This window comes from Diadema antillarum, unplaced genomic scaffold (assembly GCF_040938485.1).
Source record: "Diadema antillarum isolate AM-2024a unplaced genomic scaffold, OU_Dant_1.0 seq00000992_RagTag, whole genome shotgun sequence".
In the NCBI taxonomy this organism is placed as follows: domain Eukaryota; kingdom Metazoa; phylum Echinodermata; class Echinoidea; order Diadematoida; family Diadematidae; genus Diadema; species Diadema antillarum.
The window spans coordinates 75,033-102,499 of record NW_027271830.1 but is presented as its reverse complement, the minus strand read 5'-3'; the positions used below and the strand labels follow the sequence as shown (position 1 = coordinate 102,499).

At 38.6% G+C, this 27,467-nt stretch overlaps 1 protein-coding gene across 1 annotated transcript in view; it reads left to right on the top strand.

Annotated features, from left to right (window-relative positions):
* The first annotated feature begins 7,191 nt into the window (after window positions 1-7,191).
* LOC139742258 (diacylglycerol lipase-beta-like) overlaps window positions 7,192-27,467 on the top strand; it is a 35,063-nt gene continuing 14,787 nt past the window's right edge. The window contains exons 1-6 of the mRNA XM_071652836.1: window positions 7,192-7,311; window positions 23,707-23,853; window positions 25,068-25,314; window positions 25,861-26,063; window positions 26,343-26,433; window positions 26,900-27,162. Coding sequence (XP_071508937.1) covers window positions 23,759-23,853; window positions 25,068-25,314; window positions 25,861-26,063; window positions 26,343-26,433; window positions 26,900-27,162 — 899 coding nt within the window. The 5' untranslated portion in view covers window positions 7,192-7,311; window positions 23,707-23,758. The remainder of the gene's footprint in view (window positions 7,312-23,706; window positions 23,854-25,067; window positions 25,315-25,860; window positions 26,064-26,342; window positions 26,434-26,899; window positions 27,163-27,467) is intronic.

Genomic DNA, 27,467 nt, shown 5'->3' with positions numbered 1-27,467 from the left:
AAGAATGACTGAAGTCACGTTTACCTCAGTTCTTCAAGCATCTCATTTCAACAGTCAACTAAAACGCGTAAAATCATTTGTATTGAAATATTAAAATATTTTTTGACCAAATAGATGTCGGGTAGATTTTATTTTGTTTTTAAAATGTAGAAGGCCGAAATACTAATTAATGCAAACTCAACACAAACTCCCAAGACACAACGCTATCCTATGATTGTGAAAACCACGTAATATCGATCACAGATAGCGAAAAATGACACCCCGAAATACTAATTAATGCAAACTCAACACAAACTCCAAGACACAACGCTATTCTATTGAAAACCACCTAAATCGATTCTAAATATCGGAAAATGACACCCCGAGTCCAAGAGACAACGTTATCCTATGTGAAACTGACCTAAATCGATTACAATATCGGAAAATGACACCCCGAAATCTTAATCAATGCAAACTCCAAGACACAATGTTACCCTATGTAAAAACGACTTGATTCGATTACAAATATCGGAAAATAACACCCCAAAATATAAAAAAAAAAATTAGATATTTGACAACCTTAGATATGATAGGTCTCACAGAAAGTTGGTACTAGGTGTTTCAAAAAACATTTCTCACTTTTGATCATAAATATTTCAAAAACTATTCATTCGATAAAAACTGTCATTGATATGAGTAATAGCTGGATAGTGTACAATTTGGTTGAAGGTAATTTGCACGTGAAAGCATGAATCAGTTTCATTAAATCTAAGATTGATTTCGAAGTAAGGTTTCAGATTTTGGTCAAATTTTAACCCTCTGTACAAAAATTGAACTTCGCACAGGAACCAATGCTGTGTATGTGAGTGTGTGCTGACAATGGCCCTGAACAATGGACATGCCTGAACCACCTGTTGACTAGGCGTCAGTCTGGCGCTCCCTGGCACATGAATGCTTAATCAATAATTCATGTGGATTGCCCTGGGCACTGCTAGCCTGAATTTATGCACAGTAAAGTGCTTGCAAACACCACATTTCATTCCAGCTGGCAATCATTTTCAAATTTTGCTTCCGACATATCACTAAATTTGGGATATAAATAAGCATGAATGATCTAAAGTTCCTCATTTCAATACAACTGTCTACTAATTAAATAGTCTGACAAATTTTTCGCTTTTTCGATAAAAAGATATCATTTTTGGTAAAGAATTCAGCAGCATCTATCATTGGGGCGGTTTGTTTCAGAGTAGATTTATTTAAGGCTCCATATACACAAGTGTATATATGTACTCTAATTGATATTCTTTACTTCCTGTCACCACGTTTACAATAGAACAGAAGGTATTCATTGTAATTTTGTTTTTCAGAAGTAGGGAGAGCACTGACGCGACTCAACGACAGTATCGACAGGCGTTTGACTTTACACAGATACTGCCAGAGGCTGAATAAAGACTAGTTGTGATAGTGGAATTTCTCATGAATGAATAATGAAGCATTCAAACCCTGGCCATTGTTCAGGACCATTGTCAGGTTGTTAACCACACACTCCCATACACACCCATTGACCCCTGTGCAAAGTGAAATTTTGTACAGAGGGTTGAAAATAGAGCAAAGTCTGGAACCTAACTCAAATTAATCATGGATTTCATGAAACTTATTTATGCTTTCATATTTATACCATCTTCAACCAAATTGTACACTATTCAGCTATCACTCATATCAATGACAGTGTTATTTGATATATAGTTTTTGAATTATTAAGAATCAAAAGTGGGAAATGTTTTTTGAAACACCTAGTACAATCAAGCATCAAATCTCACTCTGGCAGAAGCAAAAGTTTAGTTTGCGCCCATAGAGATATATACTACATCTCTATGTTTGCGCCACATTAAATAAAAATCATAAGGAAGAGTGGCGCAGTGATGCACAGAAGAAATTTTAATCCCCAATGTTTGCACTATCGAATTTTCAAGCTGGAGCTTCGTTTTAAGAAATACCTCCAACACTGGAATGATTCGCAGGGAAATTTTCATGCAAATTCCGTTGTGCTAATCACAAATTCCCAACAGTTTCTGGAAGATATTCAAATACTTCAAAATCAAAGATTGTGTGAATAAAAGTGGTGATGAATTCTATTACCTTTTCATTGCAGCCTCTGAATGAACGGCGAAAGAAATAGACCTGCTTGATAAGATTAAGCTTTTCTTAGGCTTTTCTTTCTATCTCTCTCTCTCTCTTCCTCTTTTCCCTGTTTTTTGTTCCTTTTTTCCACACTTTTGCTTTCTTTTTTTTTCTATTCCCGACTTTCCCAGTTTCCAGCACTCTTTGTAGTTGTAAGCTTTTCACCCCCTTATTTCCCCTTTCCCTCAGAGGTACCCACATGATACAAGCATAGTCTTTTGAGTGGGTACCTCCACTTTTTTTTTTCTCGCAGAGTGTATATAGAGTGTATGTATCTTTTTTGTACTGTTCATGTAGACATGAACATGTTGTTAATCCTGTCTGGTTATGTACATTTTATTACTCGCATGTCAAATTTATAATAATTGTTTCTTGTACATTCTGTTGGGAAAAAAAAGTGAAAATAAAGTTTGAATTTGAATTTGAATTTGAAAGATAACACAGAATGATACCTCAAATGAAGGTGGATCATAATTGTGAAAAGTATGAAAAAGGGCAGTTCTTTCTGGTTAAGCTAAGTTTTGTATTTATATAATGACACATGTTAAGATGACTATATTTCGTCCTTTTCTTAGTTACTGCATAAGTCTTTTTACAGAGTGTGATTTCTTTATCTGTAACGTGCCTTTTCACTCTCCCCCTCTTTCTCTTCATTTTTCTTCCTCTCTCTCTCTCTATCGTCTCCATTTTTCCTTCATTCTTTGTTCACTTATCATATGAATATATTTCCGTATGTCTTTGGGTTTTTTTATTTTCCCTTTTTGTTTTTCTTAACTATATGTGACTAGTATTTCTTTCATTCTAAATTTGTACAGCTGTGCTCATGTCATCAGTTTTGGTTCCTTCTCACTCTTCCCCTTCCCCTCTTTTTCTCTCCCACCGCCTCTCTCTCTCTCGTCATATTTTCCTTCTTTTTTTTTGTTCACGGGGTCGTGTATAGTAATAGGCCTATGTTACCTATTACTGTATATTTCCTTGGTTCTTTTCATCATAATTCACTCTGATTTACTTAATTATACAACTCTGTAGTTATTTCGTATATTTTAAAAGTTACTTGCAACTCTGTTTGTATTATTGAATTGAAATATGACTTTACATTGGACTCCGATACCAAGAATATGGGTTATAATAGTGAAGGAAATAAATTTTTAACTTTCCACTAATCACAGTACTGCAAACTTGTGAAAGGAAGGTGTCTATCGATTAACAGGTTCTAAAATGCAAACTCCTGAGCGCAGTTGGTGGTAAAATTAATCTGTTTCCCCACAAATAACTGACAATTACTGTACCGAAACAATCAAAACCACATTAGCTATATTAATAGCTGCCTTTGTATGTTAGTACTTTTATCAATGTTTGTTCACAACATCAGGTTAAACAAAACCCCACATACAAAGAATACTAATACTAACCAATTTATATGCAACTTTGACGCATCGACAGTCTATCATTTATTTCAAGAGACAATTTAAGAACCAAATATCACAACAATATTATGTTTGAAATGTTAAATCCTTCTGTTCGATATCGGCTCCCCTCCCCATCTCTTCTTTCCCTTCTAATCTCAAGTTGTCTCACCTATTCCTTCTGTTTCGTATCCTTCCATCTCATTTTCTGTTATCATTGCGGGGCTTTAGTTTCAGTTGTTATAGTTATTGGCTTGTTTTTAAAGGTATGAATAATTTGTTGTTGTTGTTTGTGTAAATTACGGTTCTGTTATAATGGGATTTTTTTTTCAGGGGCCTATCTTATATACTAGCTGTGTTTTTGATTTAGACTCCTCCACTTAGGTTCTTATGACCACTAGTTATTTAGGTTTGTTGCAAGCGTGTATGTTATTTGAACATGTTTTGAACATGTTTTGAGATTATTATGTTTTTTCACATAAAAAATAGACTTTTCCTTTTTTCATAATCATTTAACTCATTCTTTTCCTGTTCTTTTGAACACAAAGTGGAATTCAGATCAATTCAATCAAAGTAACGATGTGATTTATTTTATTGGGCCCAGGTAATACAAGCTGCGTAGGCTTCCCCCTTTGACTCTTATACTAGGTGTTTCAAAAAACATTTCCCACTTTTGATTCTTAATAATTCATAAACTATATATCAGATAACACTGTCATTGATATGAGTGATAGCTGAATACTGTACAATTTGGTTGAAGGTGGTGTAAATATGAAAGCATAAATCAGTTTCATGAAATCCTTCTTCTTCTTCTTCTTCTTCTTCTTCTTCTTCTTCTTCTTCTATTTACTTGTGCATGTAACAGCTGTCTCTGTCATTACTGACGTTGGCTAATGGTCATTCTCGTTGTGATATTGAAAACTCTATACGTAAGTACTTTTAGATCCTACAGAGTCAAGGTGCGCCTCAATCAAAGATTTGGATGTATTTTTTTCTAACTCTTAGTGGCTTTATCGCATGTGACAACAATCATTTTATTCTTTCATTTTAAAAAAGGCATGGATTCTGATTAAATTATACTTCTGTTTTTTTTTTCTTTTGACTGACAAAGTGCCATTCATTGACATGAATACGTGACTAATATGGACTATCATACGCTATCGGAAAGATAGCTATATCCAGGTCGTCTCGGATAGTTTGTCCCATCACCTTCACCAGCGTTGATTATTTGTTTACTATCTCCATAGTGAATAGAGTCATTATAACGACGATTCCTCATAGATGCGACACTGTTAAAGGCCCCTAATATGGCCAAGAAAAAAACAACAAATATTCACTCAAACATAATCAAGGTGCAGTGTTTATAAATCAAACATGGTGCGGCGTCCTTGACATGCACCCCTCATCTAAAATGAGTGCTATATTGACAACTAGCCGTAGAACGAGAGCAAAACGTACATGACTCGATTGTTAGATTTGATGGTTTCCAAATCGCCCATCTATAAGAGGAACAATATCTCAAAACAACTAAATTTCTGAAATCGAGATGTAGGAAACTTAACTCAACCCCAAAGGAGCTTGCCTTGGATCAAATCTCAGTGTGTCCAACAAAGTAGCAAAGTGTGCGAGTTAGAAAAGCTGTTTAATCGAGGCTCTCGTAGCATACATCTTTGAAATGTGCAATTTCTCACTCAAGTCTTTGAGGTTTCAATAAGAAGGCATGCGGGAGAGGCGGGGGCGGGTCTTAACTTGCCATGTCTATAATGCAAGACGCGGATGCTACTGCTGTATTGGACAGGACTATAAAACTGACTGGATGCTTTGGAACAGCAGTGACAGATCCAGAGGGGGGCACACCGGGCGCCCTCTTCATTTTTCGTTAAAACAAAAGATGTAAAAAGAAAAAGGAGGGGTGCGCCCCGTTTAATTTGGTAAAGGCTCCTCCCCTTCAAGGATTTCCTGGATCCGCCCCTGAACAGGGACTCTTCGGACGGAAGTCTACCTTCCATACAGCTGCTTTGAAATAATGTGTCTGTCAAAGTTTGATGGTTTCAAAATTGTGTGCCCTCATGATAACATACTTCAATATAGACATTCCGTTATCAAAGTGCCTTTCACTTATACATGGAGGAACCGAAGGCTATGTTAGAGTTTTTCGAAATCAGAAATTGATTCTTAATGCTATTTGTATCAGTCATCGGTAAAAGTGAACGATTTGATAGTATAGTTTTTAATGGCTCACTGTTTTAGGGGGAAAAGAAAAAAAAAGAGAAGAAATGAATGTGAAGTAAACATGTGACTAATTAATAAAGGAAGGGTTAAACCAGGACAGGGACCACCCCCAACTCTTCAATCAAGTCTTGCTAACAGCATGCTCCTATATAGGCCCCCTATATAATCGTACAAAAAATCAGTTCATGATAAAAAGGTTTGTTGTAGCCCCCTGCAGATCAAGCGCTCGTTCTGTACTTTTTTTATTGCTGTATAATCCTATTCAATGTGGTCAACAAAATTATAAAACACACACACATACACACACGCACACACTTCACACGCACACACTATACACACACACACACACACACACACACACACACACACACACAAGGTAGCCCAAAAGTTAATGTATCATAATACAGCCAAAGGTAATTTAATTGGCCTATAACCCGGTAAGTCAATAAAAAGTGAATCTTTCCGAGCACGGAGTGAAGACCTTTGTTTTTCTCTTCCAAGGTAAAAAAAAAAATGGCAAAATTTGAAGAAGTTGTCGTTCATGCGTAACTGCTCTTCCATGTAAATATAGAAACAAATAAGAAATTAACATAAAATTGAAAAAAAAAAGTTTTAAAAATAAACTTTTGATATCTATAATATCTTTGAAGCCCAACAGATCAATAAAAGCTAAAAAAATAATGAAAATGAGAGATATTCTGTCAAATCAAAGTTCAAATTAAATGAAAGAAGAAACAACATTAACAGGAATGTAAATAATATTTGGTTTCTGAATCTGTCTCATGAATTCTTGAATTATTAAATTATAAAGAATAAGATAAAATGTGTACCCTTACTCCCTATGTCCATTGAAGTTTGAGTTGACAGAAAATTCGTATTTCCCCTTAGGGCGTAAGTTCCCAGTTTGATTTTATGAGGCTATAAAGAGAAAAGGAGAACGAAAATGTATTTTTGCTATTTCATATACATGTATGCAGGTATCTAGCTCATTGTGTTACGAAAATGGTCTTTTGTTATCATGTTATGTTGAAGGGCATTTGCAAATGAAAGACAACATGTCAATTTTTGAATTTTTTACTTTTAGTTTTGTGCCTTGGAGGACAAAAAAAAAACCCGGATGTGGTCACTCATGCTTAAAGTTTCCATTATATTAACCCTCTGGGTTGATAGTCAATTAAATTACCTCTAATGTACATGTAATATGACTTCATTGATTTTCATCAAATCTCCTATATAAACTCGCAAAAGTTTTTTTTTTTTTGGTTTTTTTTTCAAATGTAGTTGAGCTTCGAGCAGGAGGCGCGCGCATGGCCACGCGTATATGAGGATTGTCGATTGGGGAAGCTATCACGTGACAAAACATACTCGGTACTGACTGTACTTTGGCTTAGATGCGAGATGGTACTGTAGTCCGGAGTAGTAAGGTCATGAAATGAATGCCGAATATTCAGATGAGAGCATCGAATTTCTGCAGAATACATCTTAGTAATCGAAGATCTGCAGTTTGTTTTCTGTAAGTACGTGATAGCAATGGTCCATGGATGATGGTCATAAACGTAATCGTGGCGTTTAATGGCAATAACTGTAGGCCAGTCCCACACACGTAAAAATATGTGTGGTAGATTAACAGGAGGGGCCCGCGCGCCGGGCAGCGTATTTTTTATTTACACGCAAGCCTGTGGCTTTTGGCAATTAAATTCAATGAAACCGCTCCTGATGCGTCTATGCTTACTCCGCTCGGGTTGTGCGTTGCGAAGAGTACTGGGAGTATTTCTGTGGTACTAGTACCCTCCGCTGGCGACGATTCGATTCGTACACGTTCATCAGTGAGTGTGTGCACGCGCTGTGAAAGTTTTGCTCGCCGTGGTAGACCCTCATCCAATTACTAGTAGTACGTATAAATACGTGTAAAAACGGGTGAGAGTGCGAAAAACAACACAATACGAAAAAAAAAAATGTGACAAGAAGGGGGGGGGGGGGGGGAGAGAGAATCATAAGGAAAGAGATAAAAAAAAACAATGAATATTCTGTGATATCTCATCAATCATCATTCATGCACAACAGTGATCAATATTATTGCGGGTTCCATGGAAGACCACAACTTTATTGGTGTATGATGGGGATGAGTATAGGCTGGCTCCTAATGGGCTACAGAGTATTTAGTTACACTACAGTGACCAAAGATTATATAGTCTATAGGGCTTTTTACACTTGTGTTTCTTAACCCCGGACTTTCTCTGACCCAGGACTATCGTTAGTCCTGTACCAATTTTTTCAGCTTTTTACACTCGCCAATTAGTCCCGTACTATCTCTTGTCCGGGGCTAAGGAGAAAACTGACCTTTTTACACTCGTATTTCTTAGCCCCGGACTTTCCAAACCACATGAATATTCATAATTACGCTGTGTACTGTACACATACACGCACGCACCGGCAGCACTTGATTACCTCGTTTCTGATTGGTCAGTGAGGGTCGGACTTCTCCGTCACTTAGCCCAGGATTATTTTTTCGTTCTGTTTACACTCACTTGCTTGGCACCGCAATTGCGGTGCTAACCCCTGCTATTTTGCAGGGCCAGATAGTACCGTACTATCGGTGGGGCTAGCCCACTTTGGCAAAAACGAGTGTAAACAGAAAGTGGGCTAAGGATAGTCCCGTACCAACGGTGGGGCTAAGGCCCCCCCTTAGCCCCACCGTTGGTCCGGGGCTAAGCAAAAATTTACAAGTGTAAAAAGCCCTTATAAGTCCAAACATGTTGCGAATTCACTTATTGGCTACAATATTTGGGGGGGGGGGGGACTGAAGGTGAAGCCAATCCTGCCCGACCCCCCCCCCCCCCCCCCCCCCCCCCCCCCCACCGATATTAAAACACATATCGACCAATAGGCCTACACATGACGAGTAATGTATAATGTAACACTTTTTCGATCTCCGTTGATTGGTGATTGAAATATTGACAGGAAGGATTGAAGGGAAAAGGAGTGGAGAAGAAGCGCATGGATGGAAAGCTTGAAGGGAGAGTAGTTGAAAGTTATGGAATAGGCTATACAATGGTATATGTACATGTATCAGAAAGTTGTGAAATAACATGATCGCTTAAATCTATATACATTGTATGTACATGTATTTATTTCTCAGCCTCCAACCCCTCTGTTATATCTGTTGCTATTAAAGGCCCCTAAATTCATCTTCATACTGATGGTATATTATTCTACTTCTCAAACCTGCCCCTCTTTTCTTCATACCACTTTCAAAGACTCACCCTGCATATTAATTTTCCGACCTCTCTCGACTTCCTCCTTTTTCAAATGCATAGACGACTCGTGTATATTTTCCCTTCCTCGATCACTGCTTGAATTATCATACAATTTATTTGTTTCTCATACTCTCTCTGTCTCTCCCCTTCTCTCTTTCTCATTTTAAAACTTTACAATGTTTGTTTACAAGACCACTTTCTACTCTCTACATTGATCAGTTTGTCTAGAAACATGTTTAGTCAGTGCAAATATGCATGAAGGAAAATTACACCACTATTGCAGGGATTCATTATGCATTTTATTCACTTCTTTATGTTCAAGCACTTTTTTTTCATGAAGGTATACTGACTATACAGATGTAATCTGATCCTCCAATATCCAAAAGTATTGTAATATACACAAACTAGAACTATCACTCAATGTTGTACTAACACAGTTACTGACATATGCCACATCTCAAGTAAAGTGCTCAAAACCTGAGTGAGTAAGTAAATAAATCAACAATTTCTATGATTTTCATTAAAGATACTGTTACCATGGCAACACAATGTTTGACATTAAGAAAAAATGAAGTTTGCCCAACTCTATCATAGCTGTCACATGAGCCAAATTTCAAGTCAAATGCTCAAAAACTGACGGAGTTGAGTTAATTCACATATTATTGTATGATTTTTATTCAAAATAAAATTATGCTGTCACCATATTGTGTCGAGCCCATGCACTAATGTCAATAATATTCGACCACTAATGTGGCTGTCGTATCTTTAAGCTATATATATATATATATATGCTTATTTGACGACAGTCTTCTGCATTTACACTCCCGATCTTGTGCCATAATTCAGTGAGATCATATTCCGAATGGTTCCCAATCGACGTGTTCTCTTACTCTTTTCGTTAATCTGTACACGTACATGTATATCTCAGTTTTATTTTCGAATGTACACACTGTACGTTCCATTCTCTTGTAAACAACAAGAAATGACTATTTCATTTTTGTAATATTATGATCGATGCAGAAAATTCCTAATAAATCAATGTAAATTTGGATCGTGTAATGTCATAACATGACCACTATGTGTCATAAGACGTCGACGACAAATGTCATAACGACCACTAATGTCACGACAAGTCGACGACAAATGTCATAATGACCACTATAATGTCTTAACATGTCGACGATAAATGTCAAAATCGGATTGACCACAAATGTCATAACACGTCGACGTCAAAAATGTCAAAATATCAATTTTTACTGCAAATGTTATAACATGTCGACGACAAATGTCATAACGACCACTAATGTCTTAACACGTCGACGACAAACGTCATAATGACCACAAATGTCATAACATCGGACAAATATCAAAGTCGGATTAGCCACAAATGTCATAACACGTCGACGAGAAATGTCATAATGACCACAAATGTCATAACATTGGACAAATATCAAAGTCGGATTAACCACAAATATCATAACACGTCGACGACAAATGTCAAAATTTCTGTTTTTACTGCAAATGTCATAACACGTCGACGACAAATGTCAAAATCGAATTAACCACAAATGTCATAACGCGTCAACCACAAATGTCAGAATTTCCAAATTTACTGCAAATGTCATAATGCGTCACAGGGGAGGATCCAGGAATTCCGTAAAGGGGAAGCACCTTTACAAAATCAAAGGTTGGCGCAACCTCCTCCCTTTTTTGATTTTATCAAAAATAGAGACGGGGAGGGGCGCCGCGCCCCCTTTAGATCAGCGACTGCGTCAGCCACAGGTTAATGGCAAAACCCAATGCTTGCATTACAGGGAGGCGACTTTTCAAAACTATACAAGCTGGCGCAACCCCCTATTTTTTTCTTTTTATTTCTGTTGTTTTAACAAAAACAGAAAGGGTCATCAAAGGGGGTGCGCCCCCTCTCAACCGGCGATTGCGTTATCCACAAAATAATTATGTCAAACTCATTGCTTGCATTTCATGGGCGGATCCAGGAATTCCGTAAAGGGGAGACACCTTTTCAAAATGAAAGGCTGGCGCAACCCCCTCCCCCTTATTATTTTCCTCTTATTTCTTTTGTTTACACGAAAAAAGAAAGAGAAGAAAGGAGTGGGTGCGGCAGTCTTTACTTTTGCAAAGGCGCCTCTCCTTTATGGAATTCCGTGATCCGCCCCTGTAATGCAGCATTGGTTTTGCCATTAACATTTGTGGTCGTGTAACACATCGTGTTATGACATTTGCAATAAAAATGGAAATTTTTGACATTTGTCTTCGACATGGTTTGACATTAGTGGTCATTATGACATTTGTCGTCGACGTGTAATGACATTAGCGGTCGTTATGAACTTTGTCGTCGAAGTGTTATGACATTAGCGGTCGTTATGAAATTTGTCGTCTACGTCTTATGACATAAGTGGTTGTTATGACATTACACGATATAAATTTAAATTAATTAGGAATTTTCTGCATCGATCATATTTTACAAAAATGAAATAGTCATTTCTTGTTGTTTACAAGAGAATGGAACATACAGTGTGTACATTCGAATATAAAACTGAGATATACATCGTACGTGTACAGATTAAAGAAAAGAGTAAGAGAACACGTCGATTGGGAACCATTTGGAATAAATGATCTCACTGAATTATGGCGCAAGATCGGGAGTGTAAATGCAGAAGACTGCCGTCAAATAAGCATATAGCTTAAAGATACGACAGCCACATTAGTGGTCGAATATTGTTGACATTGATGGGCTCGACACAATATGGTGACAGCATGAAAATCATGCAATGATATTGTGAATTAACTTAACTCCCTCAGAGCATTTGACTTGAAATTTGGCACATTACTGTGACAGCTATGATATAGAGCTGTGCAAACTTCATTTTTTCTTAATGTCAAACATTGTGCTGCCGTGGTAACAGTATCTTTAATGAAAATCATAGAAATTGTTGATTTATTTACTTACTCAGGTTTTGAGCATTTTACTTGAGATGTTAGTGTTAAAGTACAACATTGAGTGATAGTTCTAGTTTGTATTACAATACTTCTTGGATATTGGAGGATCAGATTACATTTGTATACTCAGTATATCTTCATGAAAAAAAAAATGCTTGAACATAAAGAAGTGAATAAAATGCATAATGAATTCCTGCAATAGTTGTGTAATTTTCCTTCGTACATATTTGCACGTGACTGTACATGTTTCTAGACAAACTGATCAATGTAGAGAGTTATAGAAAGTGGTCTTGTAAACAAACATTGTAAAGTTTTAAAATGAGAAAGAGTGAAGGGGGAGAGACAGAGGGAGTATGAGAAACAAATAAATTGTGTGATAATTCAAGCAGTGATCGAGGAAGGGAAAAAATACACGAGTCATATGCATTTGAAAAAGGAGGAAGTCGAGAGAGGTCGGAAAATTAATATGCAGAGTGAGTCTTTGAAAGTAGTATATATGAAGAAAAGAGGGGCAGGTTTGAGAAACAAAATAATATACCATCAGTCTGAAGATAAACTTAGGGGCCTTTAATAGCAACAGATATAACAGAGGGGGTTGGGGGCTGAGAAATAAATACATGTACATATGTATAGATTCAAGCGATCATGTTATTTCACAACTCTTATGTATGTACATGTACCATTGTATAGCCTATTCCATAACTTTCAACTACTCTCCCTTCAAGCTTTCCATCCACGCGCTTCTTCTCCACTCCTTTTCCCTTCAATCTTTCCTGTTAAAATTTCAATCACCAATCAACGGAGATCGAAAATTGTTACATTATACATTACTCGTCATGTGTAGGCCTATTGGTCGATATGCGTTTCAATATGGGGGGGGGGGTGGGGTGGCGGTAGGCAGGATTGGCTTCATCGATCTTCAGTCCACCCCCCCCCCCCCTCCTCACACAGCCAATACGAGAATTCGCAACATGTTTAGACCTAGACTATATATATCTTTATATATATATATATATATATATATATATATATATATATATATATATATATATAAGAAAGCTTCTTTTTGATTCGCGGGATAGGCTACAATCCTTTCTCAGGCAGAGGATCTGAATTATCGGGTCGTGCTCAGTCTGCACACAGTGAGCTGAACACCATATCAAGTATACGTGTATAATGATTGTGTGTAATGATATGGGAAAAATGCATGGGAAAATCAAAATACATGTTTATGTATTTTACGCGGAATCAGTTCTCGTCTGTTGTCTTGGCAGAAATGCACCAATCTTGCAATGTTGTTGTTTATTATTTTCCCTCTCCATCACGGGTACATATGGAACGTGTTGTTCAAAGTTTTTGTGATGTCGGAAAATGCGAGGATGTATTGCAGGTGGCCTATTGCAGGTGGCCTTCAATTTGTTTTTCACATTATATTGGCATGTGTAACAGACTGTAACTCACCAAGATGCCTCTTGAAATGTTTTGAAAAAAGTTCTGCTTGATTTCACATGAGCGGATGATTATCAATTGTCTTTCTGCTATCATCTTGTGTGAAACAAAGTATTGTTTCTATTCAAAAGATAGCGTGCCAATTAATCTGCACTTACTGTTGGTGCTCTATAGGCCCTATAAGACAATCAAACCCACCTTCAGCCTAGACATTCGTAGGCGTTGTGGTGTAGAGGGGGATCTGCACATCTCTCATGAAGCGAGACTTCTCTTTTCTTTTCTTTTCCCCACTAACAATGTGAAACAAAGATATCCGTAGACGTTGTGTGGTATGTAGACGTGGTAGAGCGAGACTTCTCTCTTCTTTTCTTTTCTTTTCCCCACGAACAAATAAGTTTAGCAGGAAACATATAGCATTCCCACATACTGTTTACATTTCCCATCACATGCTTTTAAATCGGAATTTTCATGTGATTTATACATTTTGCCTGGAAAAGAATTACCAAGAACTTTTCAACACAACACATGTTCAAAAGAAACCATTTGGTTCATATATACATGTAGCCCAGATGGCTACTAGCACATATAATAAAGAATAGAATAGAAGAAGATAGAAAGTTAAAGAAAACAGAAGCATTACAGTTGTTTTCCAAGTCACCCTGTGACGTCAATATGAATCAGTCTTTTCCCCTTCATGGAGTTTATGAAACCCTTTATTTTGCTTCTAGCTAGACTTCCTTTTTTTTTTGTCAATTCTCCCCTCCCAAGAAAAGTTATTGGTCCTAGGAATTTATGAGTTTGACATTGGCCACTTTCTCCAGCTAGTGTTCAGTTCTCCGCACTCCCCATCCCCAAAGCCCCAGTCCAAATTACGGGAATGACGTGTTTTTTTTTGCCCTCTGATCCCTAAACATGAATGACCCTCTGAGCTGGAAGGTCGTTCTCCAGCCAGAACTTCTCCTTTATTTTGATGTACTTTAGTGGAGTAGGTCAGACAGGAATTCCAAAGACAAATTCAGGGACAACAACCCAGAAAAATGATGACGATCACGTTGGACGTCATAAGGACACTAACATTCATTTGTTTTATGATTCTATTATCCAAGAAACAATAAAGTCTTGACCAGTAGTTACAGAGAAGAAAGAAATAAAGAAATAAAAAGACAGTGGGCGAGTTAATCAGAAATTGAGATGAATCCAAGAAAACGGAGTTCCACAGAAACGAATGGGAGGAGCTAATGTGAGATCTGACCAATAAGAAATTAATTTCCAGTGAAGATCACACCCCAAAATAAGATTTAGCCAATGAAATACTTTTAGGGGACGGATACTACTAGTAAATTGTTATAAAAGACCAAGTTTGAGCAAGTAGGAGGAGTGAGGAGAGGAAGCATGGAGAGCATCATGGGAGCGGCTTCACACTATAGTGAAGCAAAGGCTGCAGAATACTTTGGAAGTTTGAGGAACTTTGAATAGTTGGAGACCACTTCTGAGATAGAGTCAGGAGATCCCCTTTCCTTGTACATCATGCTCCCCTCCATATTAATTAACTAAAGTCTTTCGACGCTGTGAATGTGACGAGGATCTCGGTTAGACTGCCCAAGAGTCAATGAGTCAACCGGTGGACAACGACAAGTTGAGAAACTGTACACCACGACAAAACAGAACTTTGGTTTACACCAATGTGGGGTGTAACGAACTCGAAATAGTCGACTGATGTCATTAGAGATGTTGAAGCGTCCTGTCAGGTTGCCACAACGTGGACGGCAATGGTGACGAACTGTTTAAGGAAGCAGTGAAAGCAGACCGGTTAACAGACGCCCCAGCCCTGTGGACGAGCTCGATATGCAGGCGAGGACCTCATCCCGCGACCATGCCGATGTCGAGATAAGTGGCCACACCCACTAACATCATTTCCCGATTAACTAAATCCCTCCCTTTCCCATAGATTAAGATGGTAGAATATGAAACGGTCTCCAAAGGTGTAGAAGAGTAAAGTGATAAATGATGTGTTCAATTGTGTTGTAAGGAAAGTAATTGGTGTTTGTAATCAAGTTTCTGGTTCAGACCTACGAGAAGGCAGGTCGGTGAATAAATATGCTGTTCGCAGCATTGACATTATCCATATAGATTTCATCCCTTCTCCCGCATTCTATATTCACTGTTGTTGTGAAGCAATACTTAGTTTCTCTCTGACTTTTGGAAATTTGTTGATGATTGGTGTCTATGTGATAAGCTAACCCCCGACCAGTACAGAGAGAAGCTAACAGACCAGACCAAAATTTATCCGCCTCTGTACAACATTGGTCGGCCCCTTGAGACGAAAAGGGGTGTGGGGGTTGCACGGAACTCACCGACCTTCTTTCCCGTTTATCAGCACGATGCTCTAGTACTTTGATGATAGGTGTAGGATTTTGGTTAGCATTTGTTAGAAATATGCTAAATATGTGCACCTCTCAACTGGTAGTATGTATGTTAAATTCTTGTAGCGAATATTTGTTTTTGTTGTGGTAGTGGTTATTGTTGTCAATTTTCATTCATGTATTTTGATTTTGTCTTTATTCGTTCTGGCAATGAACGATATGGTAATCAATGTTTAGGAGAGGGATGAATGAGTAGAACCTGTAGAGATTCGAGTAAAATGATGCAATGCCGATATACAAACTGTGATTTTAAAGATCACCGTTTTGTTCTTTTCCTTGAGATGCTAACACTCAAAACTTTGAAATTTGACCGTTTGGTTTCGGTACGCACGTTACTGGAATGTGTAAACATTTGGAAGGCATGACAGCAATTTGTTCATGAAACGATGATTATTGTGCGTGTCCGGTGTGGTTGTGCGCGCATGGAATATCGAGGTATAGTGGAACCAGAGAGAGTTGACTTTTTTTTTTATTTGAGTCACAAGCTCCACCCCGTGCCCAGTGTACCCTTTTCAGGTGGTGAGCAATTATGGACCGCCTCTATAATTGAGGAAGACTGTCTCCACAGGACGGTCAAAAAGGTGTCCGCTTCTACCTGGTGTTGTTGAAAGTGATGTTGAATGAAGAGAAGTTTCCCGTCCCCAGTGTCCCCCCTTTCCGCAGGTGAGAATTTGCATTGGGACCGCCTCTATAAACGAGGAGGACTGTCTCCCCAGGACGGTCAAAAAGGTGTCTGCATTCACCTGGCAGGCTTGTGTATTATTGAAGTCAAGTTGTGCAGCCAGTTGTAGAAAGTGAAACAGGGTTGTTTCTTTCTAGTTTGGTTGACTGTGCTGATCCTGGTGAAGGTTGTGTTCTTTTTGTTTCCACTGACCGAGATTTTGATGTGAGTTAGTATGTTTGTGTCCATCGTTGTGCCGTCATGTTTTCCAAAAGCAAAACCAGCAATTTACAAAACTGTTCGGGTGTATAAGGCATCAGTATCATTTTGGAAAATGAAGCCAAAAGATAGAATGGCCGAATTTCAAGAGAAGGGTTATGACTATTATAAAGTCAATAATTATGCCCGGGGCATAGATGGTGTGATTCCATGGGACTCCCGGAGTGTGTTTGATAGTAGTGAATTCATTTTGCTCGACAAAGTTATATTTTAAGTCATGCATGTGTCAGATAGTGATTTTTTTTTGTGACTGACAAAGGGAGGTCAGGATTTTTAAATGTGCATCTCAAAAGTGGATGAGATGTTTATGTACAGTTGATGTACATGAATGCGGATCAAACGATCTGTGAATTAGGGCATTAGAAGATAATGCTCACAACTAATGAACCTTGCTATTACTTTATCAGTTTTGTGTCATCTAACCATGACCATGTCGATTTGAATTGTTGTGTATGTGCTTTGATTTATTAGAGTTGAAAAGTCTGGATAGGATGTATTTAACAGTCTGATTATTTTGTGTTGTATGTTTCATGGCAGCAAGGCCATGGTGAATGGCTATTGCCAAAGAAAAAGCAACATACAATAGGCTTATGAAAGGAATAAGGACTATCGAGTTTAGGAGATTGTTAGTCTCTCCGAACCTGCCGTATACTTTACAGATGAGGAATAACCACCCATCTTTTGCGTATTTCTATTGCCATGTAATGATGGACACTTTGATGTTATCATTAATTCGCATATGATGTGTTTCTGTTATGGGGAAGAGCTACCCCAGGACGAGTATTGTGATATATTATGTTTGAATGGTTTAGTGTGATGCTAATGTCATTACATTATGTTTAAGAATTTGCGAAAGAGCTATTATTACATTTTGATTCTGTCGACGATTGTCTTGATGTCGGGAGTGCAGATTAAGCAAGCCCTGCAATTAAATCCGCGTTGATGTTTTACGTGTTTTGTTATTAGTTCTCGAAGTTTATGAAGTCTCAGATTTGAGAGGTGCAGACTTATCCTTTGTTGGAAGACAGATACTTTGTTATGATTTTGATCATGTTATTCATGTCTAACGATGGTAGTGACACGTTATCTTGATATTGACCATTGGGAGTATTGTATGTGTATCCTTACTTTGATGAGTATTAAGATTGGTCAAAGACATGGTTGGCAAGGTGATTTGATATGCTTGCTTGTAATAAGTATGTAAATATGACACACGTTCTACCCAATTTCGATGACGAAATTTTTCGGAGGTGGGGTAGATGTAGCCCAGATGGCTACTAGCACATATAATAAAGAATAGAATAGAAGAAGAAAGAAAGTTAAAGAAAACAGAAGCATTACAGTTGTTTTCCAAGTCACCCTGTGACGTCAATATGAATCAATCTTTTCCCCTTCATGGAGTTTATGAAACCCTTTATTTTGCTTCTAGCTAGACTTCCTTTTTTTTGTCAGTTCTCCCCTCCCAAGAAAAGTTATTGGTCCTAGGAATTTATGAGTTTGACATTGGCCACTTTCTCCAGCTAGTGTTCAGTTCTCCGCACTCCCCATCCCCAAAGCCCCAGTCCAAATTACGGGAATGACGTGTTTTTTTTTTTGCCCTCTGATCCCTAAACATGAATGACCCTCTGAGCTGGAAGGTCGTTCTCCAGCCAGAACTTCTCCTTTATTTTGATGTACTTTAGTGGAGTAGGTCAGACAGGAATTCCAAAGACAAATTCAGGGACAACAACCCAGAAAAATGATGACGATCACGTTGGACGTCATAAGGACACTAACATTCATTTGTTTTATGATTCTATTATCCAAGAAACAATAAAGTCTTGACCAGTAGTTACAGAGAAGAAAGAAATAAAGAAATAAAAAGACAGTGGGCGAGTTAATCAGAAATTGAGATGAATCCAAGAAAACGGAGTTCCACAGAAACGAATGGGAGGAGCTAATGTGAGATCTGACCAATAAGAAATTAATTTCCAGTGAAGATCACACCCCAAAATAAGATTTAGCCAATGAAATACTTTTAGGGGACGGATACTACTAGTAAATTGTTATAAAAGACCAAGTTTGAGCAAGTAGGAGGAGTGAGGAGAGGAAGCATGGAGAGCATCATGGGAGCGGCTTCACACTATAGTGAAGCAAAGGCTGCAGAATACTTTGGAAGTTTGAGGAACTTTGAATAGTTGGAGACCACTTCTGAGATAGAGTCAGGAGATCCCCTTTCCTTGTACATCATGCTCCCCTCCATATTAATTAACTAAAGTCTTTCGACGCTGTGAATGTGACGAGGATCTCGGTTAGACTGCCCAAGAGTCAATGAGTCAACCGGTGGACAACGACAAGTTGAGAAACTGTACACCACGACAAAACAGAACTTTGGTTTACACCAATGTGGGGTGTAACGAACTCGAAATAGTCGACTGATGTCATTAGAGATGTTGAAGCGTCCTGTCAGGTTGCCACAACGTGGACGGCAATGGTGACGAACTGTTTAAGGAAGCAGTGAAAGCAGACCGGTTAACAGACGCCCCAGCCCTGTGGACGAGCTCGATATGCAGGCGAGGACCTCATCCCGCGACCATGCCGATGTCGAGATAAGTGGCCACACCCACTAACATCATTTCCCGATTAACTAAATCCCTCCCTTTCCCATAGATTAAGATGGTAGAATATGAAACGGTCTCCAAAGGTGTAGAAGAGTAAAGTGATAAATGATGTGTTCAATTGTGTTGTAAGGAAAGTAATTGGTGTTTGTAATCAAGTTTCTGGTTCAGACCTACGAGAAGGCAGGTCGGTGAATAAATATGCTGTTCGCAGCATTGACATTATCCATATAAATTTCATCCCTTCTCCCGCATTCTATATTCACTGTTGTTGTGAAGCAATACTTAGTTTCTCTCTGACTTTTGGAAATTTGTTGATGATTGGTGTCTATGTGATAAGCTAACCCCCGACCAGTACAGAGAGAAGCTAACAGACCAGACCAAAATTTATCCGCCTCTGTACAACATTGGTCGGCCCCTTGAGACGAAAAGGGGTGTGGGGGTTGCATACACTAGCTTTTATTTTTGGTGGCCCAAAGGCAAACATCCGACATTTTTTGGTGGCGCGATCAGGCCACCAAAGTCTTCATTTCTGAAATTTTGGTGGCCCGATGTGCGTTTTGGGTGGCCCCGGTCCACCGGGCCACCGTTAGTGTCGAGCCCTGCTTATAGTATAGGCAAACCAGGCCCATAAGGGTCCGACACATGGGGGGAGGGGGAGGTCCACAAGACCTACACTGAATAGATTAAGCTTTCTGATGTAATACATATATTAATCTCGTGGGCCTTGTTTTCGTCGAGTGTCGAGTTCGCGGACCGCACAGCTTGTGGGCCTACTATATTTGATGTCGAGCTCATTGACCTTGTTCATCTAGTGTCACGGGATGTATGACTCGTGGGCTGCGTAACTATGTGCTGTACGACTCGGGTTGTTTGGCTTGTGACGTACACCTGATGAGGTGGGCCTGTTGTTTTCTAGTTAGCATCTGTCACCCTTTCATCCAGTTCAAGGGACTTAGTTTGCCATATGCCTGTTCACAAACTATTAAGCATCAACCCAAAATATGGTACTCCTCTCCCCACATTCCATGTTTAAGCGTACAAATTTTGTCCAGTGCAAATTGGATAATGTTGCACATAATTTCATGCAAGCTAGTCTGCATAACTAACCCAAACATAAATATTATATTTGAGGTCACTGCCATCACTGATGAAGGCACGTAAGCTTCATTTCTGAAGTAATTGACCGCTCACATTCCTGAGACCTGTTACTATGAACCAATGCTTTGTGGAATATGCATACATATACTTTGATTATAACGTCAAGGCGTGATTTGTACATGATTAAACATTCAGGATTAAACCAATGAAGCCAAACATCAATATTTGCAATCCTACACAAATTTTGATATTCTAAAAGTCTGACCTCACATTGTCCTTGGAGGTCAAAGTTGGATATACATAGGGTACCGTAATGGCCAATGTTCTGTGGGATGAGAAGACACTTCTTGTAGCATAAATGCTAATAGCATAATGCATAATTGCACACCAGGTATACAGTTAACCATTGAATATACATCAAATATCAATACAGCCTTGTATTTTGATATTTTGAGGTCATTGACCTGTCACAATCCTCAGCGGTCAAAGGCAGAGACGTGTAAATAATTTCCCTTGATCTGAGGAATAAGAAACGATTCAGTTGTAACACAAATGAATGTTTAGGACATCGTTATCATGTTTATCATCAACCAATTGCACCAAATATCAAAATTCTGATAATTTGAGGTCATTGACCTCTGGAGGTCATTAGAGGTCAAAGCTAAAAACCTGTCAAGGATCTACGGAACATTGAGGCAATTCCACTGTTTAAAAAAAAAGGTTTTAGTACATCATTGCCGTGTTTATCATTAATCAATGACAAAATATCAATATTCTGATATTTTGAGGTCATTGACCTCTGCAGGTCATCAGAGGTCAAAGGTAAACCTGTCAAGGTTCGATGGAACATGAAGACAATTCCACTGTAAGAAAAATGAGTCTTTAGTACATCATTACCATATTTAACATTAATTAATGACGCAAAATATCAATTTTTATCAAATTTTGAGGTCATTGACCTTTGGAGGTCATCAGAGGTCAATTCAGACTTACCTCCCGATCTTAAAATGAATCTTATAACATGTACTAACACTGGTGAAAGTTTCATGCTTTAGTCAAATTTTGCACAATTTTTCGGCTTATATATATATATATATATATATATATATATATATATATATATATATATATATATATATATATATATATAAGCGTTAACTATATAATCTTTGGTCACTGCAGGTAGCCCATTAGGGGCCTACACATCCCCATCATGGTCCCCCCCCCCCCCCCCCCCCCCCCCCCATCATACACCAATAAAGTTGTGGTCTTCCATGGAACCCGCAATAATATTGATTCCTGTTGTGCATGATTGATGAGATATCACAGAATATTCATTGCTTTTTTATCTCTTTCCTTATGATTCTCTCCCCCCCCCCCTCCTCCTTCTTGTCAGATTTTTTGTTTTGTTTTGTATTGTCTTGTTTTTCGCACTCTCACCCGTTTTTATACGTATTTATACGTACTACTAGTAATTATTGGATGAGGGTCTACCACGGCGAGCAAAACTTTCACAGCCCGTGCACACACTCACTGATGAACGTGTACGAATCGAGTCGTCGCGAGACCACAGAAATACTCACAGAACTCTTCGCAACACACAACCACAGAATATCTGTGCACACAACCCGAGCGGAGTAAGCATAGACGTTTTACGAGCGGTTTTATTGAATTTGATTGCCAAAAGCCACAGGCTTGCGTGTAAATAAAAAATACGCCGGTAACTCCCTTATTTTTATTGTTATTAATATTATTGCCCTAAGATTCTAATTCATGTCAATTATCATAAATTGTATACACAAATCAGAAGATCCAGGAGTTGTTTCTTTTAGGCCACCGATTTCTTTTTCAACAGATATTTCCTAGTAGAGATCAGTGCAGTGCAGGCCCGGAATTCAGCGGAACAAACAATTCACATTGAATCACATGGATTTTTTTTTTTTCTTTTTTCGGGGGGGGGGGGGGGGGTATCAAAATTGGAAACAGTAATCAGTAGGCCTAATGGTCAGATGATTCAGTGATTGGTTGTGTGCTTACTCACTGACTTCAGGTCCTAAACTTTTTAGAGCCTAGTTCAGTACTAGTTCTAGCATCTAGCAACTTCTACTTCACTTCTAGAACTATATATCAGTTCGGGAAACCCACTCACAAGGGGGGCCCCTCCTTATAAGTAACTCGTCCCCCTTATAAGTAACCCCGTCCCCCTTATAAGTAACCCCCGGGGCACCCCTTATAAGGAGTCTCCACGCTTTTTTGCAATGCAACGCGAAAATGAAAGGACTGCGGCAATTCGCTTGATTATGTCCATAAAGCTTCACAAGTTTCCTAGTTACTCACGAAATTTGAGCAAAATCGGTTCAAGGCATCATATCTAAAATCATGAATTTAAATGTGATGTCAAACGACCCATGCGAATGCTGAAATGCGAGCGATTACTGGCGTGAGTGTCGCCAGGTGCGGCGGCGCGGCAATGCTTGAGTGCAGACGTGGCGACTGAGTACAACTGAATAAGCTGTTATTTTCGCGAATGAGGAGGTCACAGACATTTTTGCGAGACGTTGTTTTCGCATCACATCATTTCTATCATAAACGCGCTACCGGTATTAACTGAGTGCATGGTGACATATTTGCATGTTGTTGAATACGCGATCCAACTGTGATTTGCGAAATTCGCGAAAATCAACTTTCGCAAAAATAACCACTTAGACAGTAATGGGGGGACATAAGCAGAAGTCTTTCCTTTTCTTTTTAAGTTAGTAGTTCTACCAATTCTAATTTGTTTTACTGGTTTGTTTATTTGTGTGATTGTAAGTTTCAGTGAGTTTGTGCTCCCTCAATGGTGACAGTTACCACATGGGTGCATGCATGGTCTAAGCATTGTTTGTACTGACAGTCGAGTCAAAAATGTGTAAGTAGACAACAAAGTCAATCAGTTGCAAAGTGGAACTTTGTTGTATCTTGCGTCAAACATCTGTGGTGCAGCTGACAGTGTAAATGGATTGTGTGTTGTATTTGTGTAAGATTTTTACATTTTCATTGAGAGTGTGTTTATTTTTTTGAAATCTGTAGCCCATGAATATTTTGTGTGTTTATGAATAACCTGCCAGTAATGTGTCGTACGCATTTTGCAGTAATACTGTTCAATATGTTTATATTTTTCCCAACTCTTGCACTCTTCAGGAAAAACAATTACTGGTAAGGATTTCTGCCATCAGGAGGCAGGAGTTGCCTCATGCCAGCCCTCATTCTATTTAAGAGACGATGGCAGGTCGGAGGAGACGACTTTGTATTTCCAGCCATCGCCTCTGTTTGTGTACGGCTAATGTTGTAAGTAGTCAGAACAGTCTTTGAATTGATATGAAAATAAAAGCCAAAGTGTTGATGCTTGTGACAATACCAAATGGTTACAAGTAATTTTACAGTCATTTTAATGCAGTATCCTTCATTGTGCATCTTCTTCAGTGACATTTTCCTTGTTTTGAAGCTGTTTAGATTCCGCATAGATAGATAACATAATACACTGAATATTGGTATCATCATATCATCGTAATTATATTAGCACAATAGTGATAATACAAAAACATCTACTTTTATAGGCAAGTAACTAATGTTAATATTGAACACTACAGAATATGTGATTTACACTTACTGCGCTGTGTTAGGTGCTTGGCAGGCACAAGAAAAGGCATTCTTTACCGATTGGAACAGATGTCTGGACATTCTTTTATTGTCAATGAACAGAGATTTCCTAATCCCCCTAATCCCCCTAATCCCTATTGTGTCACCATGACCTTCCTGTTGGACTAAGGCCCATTGCTATGCCTGAATGGGATGGCTAACCTTGCAACTAGGTCAAGTGTGGATAGATTACTGAATGCTGGTATAAAAAAACAAACAAAAAACTTGGTAAGTTGATAAAAGTAAAGTGTTTGACACACTAAGAGTTTGTGTTTACATAAAGATACAACATCTTAAAGGGATGATACAGTATTGGTGGAGATGAGAACTGGGCTTTTAACTTTTTGTGAGATACCAAGAAAACACAAATGATATCGTACAAAGCATACCATTTTAAGAGGAATTCAAAGTTTATTTGATGAAAATCGGGTTTGGAATGACTGAAACATCCAAAAACAAAGTAAAACAAAGCAATCATAATAAAGTGTGGCCCCCACACTTCATTAGAACTGGTCTTTTTTTGGATATCTTAGCCATATCAAAACAATTTCATCAAATAAATGTTGAATTCCTCATAGAATTACATGCTCTTTCATATTTCATAAGAGGTTTCTCATTATCTCACCAAAAAATGTAAGAAACCTGAAATTAGGTCTCAACAAAAACTGTACGATCCCTTTAACTATTGCTGCGGGGAATGGTATATCTCTGTAGAGTCAAGATATAGCAAGCTTAACGCTCATATTCAATATGTTAACTTGCAAGCATGTAATGTGCATGTGTGTTTTTGTGTGAATGTACAATTGTACTGTGTGAGAGAGAGAGAGAGAGAGAGACTAATTCTTGCCATCCCTTCCTTGCAGCCTGGTATCTGCCGTCGTTGTCTATGTAGTACAGCATCCATCTGTCAGACAATGTGTAGCAGGTGGGCTCCTGACGGGCTTTCTGATTGGTCTGGTTTTCATCCTGGGTGTGACCATCCTCTTGGAGACAGCGGTGGGTGTGGTCAGTGGGCGTGGCACAATCACAGACTCCTACCCCAGGCGACTTCTTCCTGCTCTACTCTACACCAGGACAGTTGTCTTCCTGTTTGAAATTGCTGGCAGTGTGGTATGTTTCAGTAACTGGTATGAATATATTCGAGTACATGTCAATAATATCATAGTTGAAAGGATTTTTCAAAAAGTATCTATTGGAATTATTTCTAAACCATAAGGGATTTTCTTTTTCTTATCATGCCAAAATCATATGCTGAAACTTGAATTAGAATGACAAATATAGAATGTTTTTGCTTCTTCCTCTTCAATATTTTGTGTATTATTGTCATCATCAACACATCAGTTAGCATACTTCATGATGAATTTTCTTTAGTTTATCTAACCAGTTGCTGATAAAAAGGTTTACATGACAAGATTCCTTGTGAGATGTACAGTTTGAATTTGTATACTTGCATTTCCTGAGTTATGAAGCTGTATAATACCTATTGCTTTGTCATATTTTCTTATCTAAAATATGTGCAAATGTCATTTAATTATTTTTACTGACTTTAGGCTTTGTTGTCATTTCAGCACAGTAAAAGAAAAAGACAAATGAATTGATCCTCTAAATATCATTTGTTACAAGTCGCTCCATATATCTTCACTGCCCTTTGCTCAGGTGGGAGCTGTATGGGTGTTCAGTGACTGGGAGCCCGACACAGAGCGTACGTGTGACATCAGTCTGGTACGTCTGGTGCAGGCAGCCGTCGTCCTTGGCTGGTTCCTGCTTATTGCTCTCGCCATCTGTGTTATTGTCCTCTTTGGTGGTAAGCCAAGGAGGGAAAATGACCGCTTTGACGACTACGAGCTGTGGGAAAAAAGGTACACATTTTGGTTTTTTACTCAGAATAGCCTATTGAGAATCAATTGTAGGAGCAATGAAAACATGATTGTAGTGTGACATTTTATATTAATGATGAATTTAGCAATGATTCTGATGACATATCAGCAGAGTGTAACATACTCTTCAGAGTTAACCATAACATTTATTGTGAAGTGGATTTATCAAGATCAACATCAATTTAATATAAGTGACCTGTGATAACCGTGATTTCTGTGAATATCTCAAACACTTTGGAAACTGATGTGATTGCCCCACAGGTGCAGATTATGCTGCTTCTGTGAACGAAAAGATGAGAACTCACAAATTGCGTATGCAGAAGCAGCTGCTGTGTTTTCCTCCATATTTCAGGTGAGTATAAAATAGGTCAGTCGCATTATTACAACAGAAGCTATGGTGTGCTGTTTGCCGTGGATATGTACTGATTCCAGACAATTTGTGCCTTCCATACATCAAAGTCATATGATAGGGATACCATAAGCCTGTAATTTATGTTGTCAATTTGCTGCAATGCCCATTTCTTGAGATCAAAACAAAGTGCCCATATATATGCAATTCAGTTAAGCATTGTTTTATATATCCGTCTTGACAAGTCAAATCCAGAGCCCTTTTGTGTTTTCGTAGCACATCTATTTTCACTAATCATAACTCACATAAATTACCTTTCATCACAAGGTTACTTACTTTCTCTTTGATATGGCTGATTGTGTGAATCATGGAGCTATGCTGCTTCAGTGTGGGATACTGCAGTTTAGTCATGGTTGAGTACAGAGCAATGAGACTATGGTATTGAAGATTCTCCCGCCATCTTTCCCAGGGACTTAACGTTGTTCCATCAGACATCGTGGCTGGCCTCATCCTGGTGCAGGTGGAGCAGGAGTGGTGTCGCCGGAATCGCATCTCCAATGCCAGCCCCCACAAGAACCCCGGCCCGGATGTGCCGCTGCCCACGGAGGAGGTGGAGACACGCCTAGAGACTGTCTGGCACTACTTCCGCTTCTCCCTGGCCTCCAATGGCTGGCCCATCCTCGTCAACTCCAACATCATCTGCTGGCTGTGCAAGCTGTGCTGTGTGGGCAGGTAAGTCTGTGCAGGATGGAAGGGGTATGACAGGAAGATTCATAGTTGCAGCCTTATGGGGAAACTTGCAGCAGCAAGAGGGTTGTCAGTTGAAAAGAGAATTGCAAATCAAGAATTGACAGATATTTCAGAATAGAAGCGGGGAAAATGAAGATGCTGAGGAGGAAAAATGGGAGGTGATTAGATAGAAGACTTTTTGTCTTAACCATCAAATGTGATATCTTATATTAATCTTTGAAAGTCATCACAATACTGTGATTATGATTGCATAAGAAATTGCCCTTCATATATTTTCAAACAAACCA